General features: G+C 43.1%; 2 protein-coding genes across 2 annotated transcripts; both read right to left on the bottom strand.

Annotated features, from left to right (window-relative positions):
• Positions 1–1,194: 1,194 nt before the first annotated feature.
• On the bottom strand, positions 1,195–4,204 carry pou4f1 (POU class 4 homeobox 1). The gene is made up of 2 exons (XM_080493522.1): positions 3,879–4,204; positions 1,195–3,468 (listed from the first exon to the last, which is right to left on the bottom strand). Exons 1-2 carry the CDS (start codon positions 3,999–4,001, stop codon positions 2,485–2,487), a joined length of 1,107 nt encoding a protein of 368 aa, XP_080349648.1. The 5' UTR covers positions 4,002–4,204; the 3' UTR covers positions 1,195–2,484.
• A 982-nt stretch (positions 4,205–5,186) lies between these two features.
• Positions 5,187–10,351, bottom strand: obi1 (ORC ubiquitin ligase 1). The gene is made up of 6 exons (XM_080493517.1): positions 10,246–10,351; positions 9,928–10,063; positions 7,911–8,002; positions 7,541–7,765; positions 7,316–7,404; positions 5,187–7,051 (listed from the first exon to the last, which is right to left on the bottom strand). Exons 1-6 carry the CDS (start codon positions 10,315–10,317, stop codon positions 5,713–5,715), a joined length of 1,953 nt encoding a protein of 650 aa, XP_080349643.1. The 5' UTR covers positions 10,318–10,351; the 3' UTR covers positions 5,187–5,712.
• Positions 10,352–10,848: the final 497 nt, after the last annotated feature.

The raw sequence follows: 10,848 nt of genomic DNA, 5'->3' as shown, positions 1-10,848 counted from the left end.
TTTTTTTTAATCTGGGATTTATTTTCAAATCGAGGCAAACTGGAATTAAAAAATAAGCGAACAAATTACTGGTATTTTTTTTTAAAACTTCTTTACAACTTTTGAAGTAATCGTTACGTTTTTTAAGCAGTGTATGTAATGACATAACGTTGATTAAGTGGCGCAACTCAAGACAGTCTCAATAAATCCCACAAGGTTATTTGAAATTCGTATTCAGTCATTTAAAAAAAGACTTTAAAATAATAATAATAATAATAATAATAATAATAATAATAATAATAATAATAAACTGAAAATATTTTACTCACGATAAAGAATCTCCCATTCTTCTGTCCATGTAGCCAAAAGCCAAAAGAAAAGCAATAACAAGCAGCTTTCTCTGCTGTTTAACAGCGACTTGCTTCATTCGCCTGCTTCCCCTGAAACCCCCGAAAGCTGTCTGAAAATATTGCATTTTATATCAGCAAATTGCTATTAATATTGCATTACATGCATTTAAAAATTCCTTCTTATAAATTCAGCCGAAAGTGAAGGCCACCAAAAGATTATGGCTGCTGCAAGTTACTGCATGGGGGTGAGAAATGTTAAGAGGAGGGTGAAGATTATAACAGTCCTTTTTATAAACAAATAAAATTTACTGTTTAATTTTTTGCGCTCTCTCTCTCTCTCTCTCTCTCTCTCTCTCTCTCTCTCTCTCTCTCTCTTTAATGTTGCTGGTAAGTTATTCTGACTCTGCTGTGAAACTTCATTAATTGTTGATTGTTGTCTATTTTCTTTTAAACCAGTGAGGAAAGGGAGTAACTTTATCTTACTGAAGGAGTTCAGGCATGCAGATGAGTGCTGTATCTACTCTCTGGTGATTCTGTCTAAAAGAAGCATTACAATACATAAAATATAAATATATATATTATCTACTATTTTTATTCGTGGACTATAGAGAGCAAATTAATTAAGTATTATTGTTATTATTATCATATTATTAACATTTAAATAAATATTTTTAAGGCTTCTTGATTGGACAAACTTACACGTTTTTCGTTTATTTTTTTCATTATAATTTTATTCATCAAGTGCGTCAGAGGAATGCTATTTAAAAAAAAAAAAAAGTCTCAATTTAAATAGATTTGTAGCCCTCCAAAGAGTGATACACTCTTTCTCTCGAGTTGAGTGTAGGCCCAATCACAACCAGAAAAGCATGGTTTTCTTTCTTTGATTTATTAGAAGATTGCTGGAACACACCTCCCTGTTGGATTTGGCTTACAGGATGAATAGTACCAATGAAAAGTAAGAGGGGAACAGAGGAGAGCGGAGAAAGTTGTGAGAGAGGGAAGGAGACAGTGGGACATTTTCCATGATGCACATGTCCGCCGCAGTTTTGTAAACATACTTGTGCACAAAATAAATAAATAAAAATCACTTACACAACGTTTCCGTAACAGTTAACACGACAAACAACGTGGTGATCTTAATGTGAAAACAGGCATTTAACAGTGACTTACACCATCCACAAAATAAGGTCTCAGTAGTCAGTACTGCACGCTGTGATTCTTTCTCCAATGCATAGGGTGTTTGCACTGCAAACTGAAACACATGGAGGAGAGATTTCCCTTTCTTTTTTCCCCCCGTTGTTATATTTCCTGCACGAAGCAGAAAAGGGACTCCGTGCTTTGATCTGTTTGATAAATTTCCTCGTGATGCCAATGACGTTGATATACCCCTTATAATTTATTTCAAACTGGAGCTCACCCCTGAAGTGATAAAGTGATGTCTGTATATACAAAACCATTTCGACGTTACCGATCTATAAACCTAAAGGGTCTTTTGTGCAAATTCAAAATAAATATATCTGTAAATGTGACAGCCTACTGAGGCTGAAATTACATCCCGTGAATTAGGATTTCATGCAGGCCTAATTTCTTCTTCTTCTTTTTTTTTTTCATTATTATTATTTCGTTAGCCATCAAAGTTTGCAACTAAATTTGAATTCATAGCAGCCTCGAAATAAAGAATGAATAAACGAGATGAATAAATGAACAGATTCATGAGTTATCCTATAACAAGAACGACCCAATAATAAATAAATAATACCAAAGCAAAAACACAGGTCAACAATCAATGAGGTAATTCGTAAATGGCTATACTTCAAATAATAGGCCTATTAGGAGAAAATAACTCGCTATAGTATCAAGCAAATTACCTCAGTCCACGTGTTGTAAAAGGCAATGTCGACGTCGCTAAAAGTTTTCCCTCGTAACAACTGAGCGAAATCTGTGTAATCTGTTATTTGCATACTTCACATTCACCGATAACGTGAAAATAAACAAGATATATGAAGCCTCATAAAATGGGTATCTAAAGCCCGTTGTGCACCAACGTGTAAAATCGCTGGAGACAAAAGACTGAAAATGGTGTCTTAGTGTCCCTTGGTCCCCAAATTCAGTCACACAACTTTTTTGTTGTTTGTTTGTTTGTTTGTTCTTGTCATCAGTGAGCAGCGGAAAATTTCAACCTCTTCTGCTTCTGTCTTTGGTTACAAAACCACACTCGCACCACATTTTTTTTCAGGTCCAACTTTTCAGCGATAGCTGCTATTTTCTCGGACGACGGTCGAGGCTGTACGGCGAAGTAAGCCTCCAAAGACCTCTTTTCTGGGGCCGCTATGGACGTCCTCTTGCGTTTCTTTTCTCCTCCGTTGAAAATGTCAGGTTTGCTCATTTTCTCCCTCTGGGCCCCCTCGGCCTCCTCCAGCCAGGCCTGGAGGATAGGTTTGAGCGCAATCATGTTGTTGTGGGAGAGCGTTAAGGACTCGAATCGACAAATTGTACTTTGGCTCAGTGATCCCACGCCGGGGATTTTGAGATTAGCCAGAGCGCCACCCACGTCCGCCTGGGTGACCCCCAGCTTGATCCTCCGCTGCTTGAAGCGCTCCGCGAAAGCTTCCAGCTCCCTGGGGTCTGTATCCGAGTCATTGATGGACGGGAGTCCGCTGTTTGTGAGCCCTGGGCCGCCCTGGCCCCCTCCGTGATGGCCCGGTAGGAGCCCGTGGTGGGTGAGAGGCGAGTTCATGCTCATAGCCTGGTGGGACAGGTGACTCAAGCCGTGCATGTGAGAGTGCGGGTGGGCAGAGGCGGTGGAGATGAGCCCTCCGCCGCCACCTCCGCCGCCGCCGCCTCCGCCGCCTGTCCCGTCGTGTGCACTGGACATCAGCGCGAGGGACGGCGAGGTGATGTGGTCCATGATGTCCGGAGGCTCCAGGTTCTGGTGGTGGTGGTGGTGATGGTGGTGGTGGTGGTGCGCCAGCGGGACGGTGGATGTCGACGAGCATGGCACCGTGCTCATCGTGTGGTAGGTGGCGTCGGGCTTGAACGGGTGCGTCTTGCCCTGGGACACGGCGATGTCCACGGCCGCCAAAGCCTCAGCCCGGGCCAGCAGGGTCTCATCCAAACTCGCGAATATGTTACTCTGTAGCTACAAGGGTGAAAACAAAAGGGTACGGAATGAGTAAGAAATTCGAAGCAGAAGACGGCAGAACAAAAAAGAAAAACATTAATAAATGTATCTGTCAGTCGGGACTTTTTTGGCGACACACAACAGAGTCGGAGTATTCCTTCAGAAGCGGCAAGTCATAAAAAATTATACCCCCCCCAAAAAAAAAAAAAAAAACAGTAAAGCCAGACTTTGCGTGAGCATGCTTTCAAAAAGATCAGAGATGCTTCCAGTGATTGCTGTGGAATACATGAAAAAAACATTAAGCGCGCGTCTTGGCTGAATGTGCCTTGGAGCGCTCCTTGTTATTACGCGCAGACTGCGTTCAGCGCTACAAGCAGCCGTGTGTAAAAAGAAAAAGGAAAAAAAAAAAAGTTTAGGGCATAATTTACCTGTGGAGTTTGTAGACAGGCTCTCCTTATAGCTTCCGAGCTGGAATGCAGGGTGGTGTACTTGTGTTCGGGTAAAGAGGGATGCATGGCGAAGTGCGGCTGTTTGCTGTTCATGGACATCATCTTGGCGAGCGTCTCCAATTAAAGTGCACGGGAAAGAAGGAGGGAAACGGCTTACAAGAGCTGGAAAAGAGTCATAGACACACAGTGATCCTTTGCCTATCCAGTAATGATGCAGTGTAGTTCGCTGTGTAGTGCGCCGAGTGCAGCCTTGAGCCCGGAGATCACAGAGATGCCTGCAGTCTCTCAGACGCACTTATCTGTCTACTGTTTCCCCACTGCTGGGGATGAGAGAGCCTCTTACACCTGAGCGCCTCAGATCTCGTCAAGCCCGTGCTCGGCTGCTCTCGCGAGACATAAACTGCCAGAACAGTGAACAGGCTGACAGATAAAAACTGCTCACAGGGCAAGGCAATAACATCTGGAGACTAGACGCCTGGCGTTTTTAAGGGCTTACTCCTCTCCATCCAGCCACAGAACTGCGCGGGTCCCGGTGCCTTTAGGCCTTATTCTTTACTTAGAGGCCGGAAACCATGGACTTAACGTTGTTTATTTGAGCAAGTATCTATTCTAGGCTGGGCTTTATCGAACTGAATTTAGGAAAGATGAACAATTTTTTTTTCCCCAATATGAAATGGGCATTAAAGTAGGAACCTTTAAAAGCATGGCTTTAGATGTGTATTCTGTTTTGTATTCAAATGTGATCGGTATCTCTTGGAGCCTGTCCCGTCCCTCACATTAACCCTTTGGAAATAATGAGAGTGCCGCCTTCTCATTAAAGGCCATCATGTCCAGATGAGCGCTAAACAAATTGATTTAATACACCAGCGTCACCTTGTACGGTTTTTTCTTTTCTTTCAAAACCTAAATTAATTAATCCAAATGAATTAACACTTCATTTATTCAAACCGCAACGGTTGCCCAATTAAAATTTCATGCGACGATTAGAGGTATGTGAAATATACACGATATCGTTAAATTTGCATAATAAATAAGGCGTTTTGCGCTCCAACGGAATTGCAGTGCGTGAGGTCTCTAATGTGTGTCGTTAGGAGCTACATGCCTTTTATCGACACGAGCAGGCCAGGCTGTTTGCACCTTTAATGGCAGCAAATTAGTATTTGTAACTATTCAATGGAGCCAATTGCAAACTATCAGAGAAGGTCGCAGAACAGAAACAAAAAATGTGAAATAAAAATATTATCAACACTCATATTAATAACAATGACAAACAGCAAAGAAAGAAATCAGTTTGCATCAATTTTATTTCTTTAACACGTTACATTTTTTTTATAGCCTTACATTGTCAAAATCAAAGTCAGCCATTTCCAACAGTGCATGTCATAAAGATTATACCCTCGAGCTTGTGTTTACTACATCGCTTAAAACAAGTAGACCACAAGCATATTAGAAAAATATCCGAGCACCACACCGGTATGTAGTGTGGTATGACAAGAAAAATGATCTCAGGTGTTTATACGATTGCAATGAAAGCTGGCATTACTAGCTATCTAACCATCACTGAGACCTAAGAGGAGGAGAAGGAGAGAAGAAGAAGAGAAAGAAAAAAAAGAAAAGAAAAAAAAAAGCACCAAAACTGTCAATCCTGGCCTATTAATTATGCCTCAATTCATATCACAACAGACAATAAGTTAGAGCCTAGCATCATATTCAATGTCATTCGAAGTAATTGTGAATCGTTTCCAGCCACACAGTCACGAATCCTGATACAACGTTGGTACAGTGCACGGTGCAGTGAAAAGACAGATTCTGCTCACATGAGCTTTGACAGTTTGGTGGGACTGTTGGTGCTGAAGGGACTGTGAGACTTTCTTTTCACTGGCTGGCTGCTGTTTAGTGCTTGTGCTCTTGTGTTCACAGACTCACCACCAGTGCAGCTACAAGGAGGAGTTACATGATCATGGTCTCGGCCTGCTGAACTAAGAGAGCCAGAGGGACCGGCCTGCACCTCGTCCATCGGGTCAAACAGCAGATCAAAAGACAGCTCATCAGTTTGAGAGTCCCCCATGTGTTGTGTACTGTCTGGGACCTGGGTGCTGCTCCTCCTCCTGGGCTCGAGTGCAGACAGACCTTCCTCCGGACATTTTGGAGCCTCTTCGTCATCCACATTGTCACACGCTTGATGTTTTTTCGGTTTGCATCGACTCACAAGGTTCCCAGCCATGTTTGGAGACACATCAGCAGGAGAGGTTTGAGAGTCTGGGGTGAGAGTTTTGTCCACACCTGCTGGGGGCGAGGAAGGTGGGGAGAGTTGTGACACGGCACTTACAGAACCCTCGCCTTCCAGCATCATGGAGTCTAACTCGGAGATTTTGTCGAGGTAAGCCGCATTCATGCAGGCTTCACTGGACATCTGGTTATCGGAATCGTCGTCGTCAAAATCGGAGGACGTGGATCTCTGAAGTAAGCTTCGTTGACTTGGACCCGGGTATGGCTGGTCAAAGTTGGGCTTCTGCAGACAACCCCAGAAGCTCGACTTCGACAGTTCCACAAAATCTGACGGGAAGCCTCTGGGGAATCGGTGGAAGTACTTGTATGGGTTTTCTCTGTGCTTTTCAGGAGTCACGTTAAAATCCAGCCTCCGCTGATGAGACGAAGGCTTAAATGCGACCTTCTTTTCACGGAGTCCAGGGCTTCTCAGGGTCAGGGTGCGGAAAGCGGCGGATGGGGTCGCGGGCAAGAAGTCAGAAGGGCTTTCCGAGTCTTCATTGTTCTGGTCTTCAGTAACATTCCTCTCTTCAGCCACGTTAAACGCTTTACGATCGGCGGCTGGCCTCGACGTCACGTTAGGATTTCTTGAGAACGTCGAACATTCGGCCTCCGGATTGCTGCAGATCAACTCCCTCTCATTGTCACTCAAACTACGCATCATCATGTTGATTTTCTGTTGCTGTGAGAGCGAGTCCGTCCCGGCCTGGCTCTTCCGGCATGCGTCCTGCATCTCAAGACATCTCTTCTCAGACTTTCTCAGCCGAGACTCCAGATCGTCGATGTACTGGTCACTGCGATCCAGGGCCCTCTTCAAGTGGTCTATGTCGCGCTCATAATGCTGAATTTTAGCTTCCATTGCTGCCACTGTGAACCGACCAAACCTGGAGACAGAAATAAAAAAATAAAATAAAAAAACAACACTTCACCGAGTGACACTTTGTAATTGACTCACTATTTAAGTGCAGACATTTTAAATTACAAAATCATACATGAAGCAGGTTAAGATCCCAGCAAATCATTAGTTGCTTAGAAACTAACAGGGACTAATAACAGAAGTTACATTTCTTAAATAAGTAAAATTATCAAGGCCTCCTTTACAAGTGGTTCACATTTTGGATGTCATGAAAGAAAAAGCCAACACTTACTTGTGAGGAGACCGGTTATCCACCTCTACTTTCAGTCGCATATTCTCTTGTACGAGGTCATTATTTTGAGATCGCAATGCTTTGTTTGTCTGAAAACAGAGAGGTAGCCCATTACATTTCTCAATGACTCTTCAAAAGAAAAAGGAAAACAAATTAAATAAAATCTGCATCGAGCAAGAAAAACATGTTTCATCAGTGTAAAGTCTTGGACAAGGAGTCGTCTACCTCCTTCAGCTTTTCCATGTCCTGCTTCAGTTTGGCGCAGGTATCTTCTGCAGCCTGGACATTGTTTTCCAAATCTTTCAGGATAAAGGGGAGAACGGCTTTGTCTTCTGTCCTCTGAGCTGCGTTATCACTGCATGAACTCAAAGCAGCCTTCATTTGTGCCTCCAGACTCAGAGTTTTTGTCTTCAGCTCTTCATTTTCTGACATAAATTTTTCAATCTCCTCCTGTTGGGGAAGAAATTATGCAAACCTGAAAAGATGCTTGAAAATGAACACAACTCACAACACAATGCTGCGTGCTCTGAACAGGTTTACCACAGGAACGTTGTCGGTTTGTTGACTATACTTGTGAACATTACTGATTTAATACCTCATACTCCCTTAACAGTAGTTCTCCTCTGGTTTTTCTAAGACATTTCCTTATAGAGGGATTATCACTGTGGTCACTCTCATTTGATCCGCCTGAAAAACAATGAAACACGATAAGGTTACTTGAGACAAATACATAAAGCAATACCGTTAAAACTGAAGTCACTTCACGTTCATATGGTGATGTAATGCCGGAGTCCATGTTCATGCCTGTGGAGCCTTTACATGTGAATAAAAACAACCACTGGGACACCTCTTGTGATGTATATTTTGCATAAACAATGTTAAGTGCTGTGCTAAATGTGCGAGCAGACAATGCATGTTGGATTACTGCCGTGGGACCCGTAGCAACTGACGGTCTATAAAAGTGTATAAAGAGGGGAAACTGTCTTTTTGATAAACTGTAGAAGTTCAACAGTTGTGTAGTTTGTCACGTCCAATTCGTGCTTGGTTATTTGCGTTGCATTCATACTTTGAGACTTCAGTCAAACCAAACTACCTTTTGCAAGCATACCAACACCGGCTTTTCACGGGAACTTGTTTTGTGCACAACATCCTACAAATGAATGGCACACACTATTTTAAAAGCTAAATGTTTTATTTTGAAAGATTAAGCATTTCAAGGGTGAGCAGGGGTTTCGTCACAAGACTGTATATATCATGTAGATGTAGCAACAATGCTGCCCTTTAAAATATATTGCACAGTCTTGATTAGGATATCTATTGGCTTCTTTTTATACTGGCAGTCTTGAATTTGAGCAATACACTGCAAATGAGATGAATAAAAACGAGACGATATCATTTATTTACGGTGAGTACAGAATTTGAAGATGTGTTTAAGGACATTCAAGAAAAATGGGATCCAAGGCATCCTAATCCTTACTCTTACAAGGGAGTTTATTTTAATTGCCCAAAAGATGCATGAGGATACATTTGTCACCGGTGTCTCTGGTCATTTAAAGTAACGTAATATGATTTAAAAAAAATAACTATAGGAAACACAGCACAAAGGTATTTAGTGGGTGTCTGAGAAAAAAAGAATGGAATTGTCAGAGGTAAGTTGTACTATTACTTTGAGAAACCTTGCTGCTTCTTTGGCATCTCTGCTCGACTATCTTTCCTTGTCTGGCTGCCACTATTCAGCTTTATTGTTTGTCTGGACAAAACCTGTGTTACTCAGTGAAGAGATCTCAACAATGCGTGGAGAAAACGTGATCCAATCCATCGGCCTATTGATACGCAGCAGGAACACTCATCTCATGAGCCCAGAAAGGCAAATGTCTGTAAACAAACATCTAGTTCTAGTGTTCAATGAAATTGTGTAATGTCCTTAAATTCCCTTGCTGTACTAGGAATACATTAATCGGAGTATAATTTTGAGTCAAGATACCAGACTAGAAACATTACGTCATCTGCATATTTAAATTGTATTACACATCATTTCGTTTCAGGTGTACATGGCCACTGGAGCCAATCCCAGCCAAGTCTGTGCGAGGGCAATGGTACAACCCTGGACAGATCGCCAGTCCATCACAGGACAAACACAGAGACGCAACCACAGATACTCACATCCACACCTATGGCTGAATTAGGGTCACTAATTAACCTCACATGCATATTTCTTGTGAGAAAACAGGCATACACAGGGAGAACAAGCAAACTCCACACAGAAAGGATGTTCTCGGTGTGAGGCGAGAGTGCCAACCACTGCTCCACTGTGCAGCCCACAATACATTTGTAGCCATCATAGGGCTTTACTTTAGTGCGTCAATTCTCTGTCAAACCACTGTTAACTGCAGGAGCCGGGACCAAATAGCAAACCAAGGAGGACAGTGATAGTTTGACCGTCTTGATCTGACTCAACACATCCCTCAACACAGAGAAGTCAAAGTGAAGCTAAAGCTGCAGCTGCCTTATCTAAACATGCTTTACTTTACATAATGAAGGACTGTAGGAGGCTGCAGGCAGCCGAACTGTGTGTCTCTGTCTGTCTTCTTGGTTTCTGTGCAGCTACTCACCGATGATCTCCCTGTAGGGGCTCTCCGCCGTGATGGGGACTCTGCAGGTGGGACACTGGCTGGCTTTCTTCAACCACATCTCCATGCAGGACGAGCAGAACACGTGGTGGTTGGTGCAAATGACCGGCTGCCTGACCTTATAGGCGGACACAGACACGAGCAGACAAAAGCGGTTATCCGCGGCTCAAAAGTGATTCCTGACACGAAGTTAGCTCGGACAGTAACCGCTGCGACAACGTCGACGCGAGCAGAGCGTTATCAGCAAACACCCGATCGGTTTTTAAGGGATAAAGAGACGTTAGGGATTCAAAACCTCACCTTTCCGAGACATATCTGACAGGAGATCGGCAAAGTCAGGGAGAGGATGGACGACTGAAAGTTCTGAGCCATGTTTTGCTGTCACGAGCGCACTTCCTGAGAGGAGGAGGAACAAATCTCCCACCACAAAACAAGACCCGCGGAAGCGCGCGCGGAGTCTTGACGGCTACGGGCAGCCAGAGAGGACAAAAAGGGCCGCACCGCCGCGACCGGCTGCAAAGTACTCGAGGAGCGCGAAGCCTGATTATCCACACCTGCGTTTGGCAAATCCAGTGAGTTCAAAGTGTTTTCAGTCGACTCGCAGCCAATGCAGACACGCTTCACTTCGGTTACAACAAAAATATGTCAATTCAAACCAGTGGCGCTCAGGCCAAACTTTGAATATGGTGAAATACAGGAGTAAAATCTCATTTATTGAACAACAACCCCATAAATCAGGGTTTTCAAACCCTGATTTGACAACCAAAACCGGCCTGCATAAGACTCCAATCCGGCCTGTCAAACAAATTGCAAAAATTTCAAAGAAAACATTATTTCTTTGTTGTTTTAGGTAAGGTAAATGTATTTATATTGCACCGTTCCGATACAAGGCGTTTCACAGTG

The sequence above is a fragment of the Lipophrys pholis genome (assembly GCF_963383615.2).
Source record: "Lipophrys pholis genome assembly, chromosome: 2".
NCBI lineage: Eukaryota > Metazoa > Chordata > Actinopteri > Blenniiformes > Blenniidae > Lipophrys > Lipophrys pholis.
This window is presented reverse-complemented; position numbering and strand designations above follow the sequence as displayed.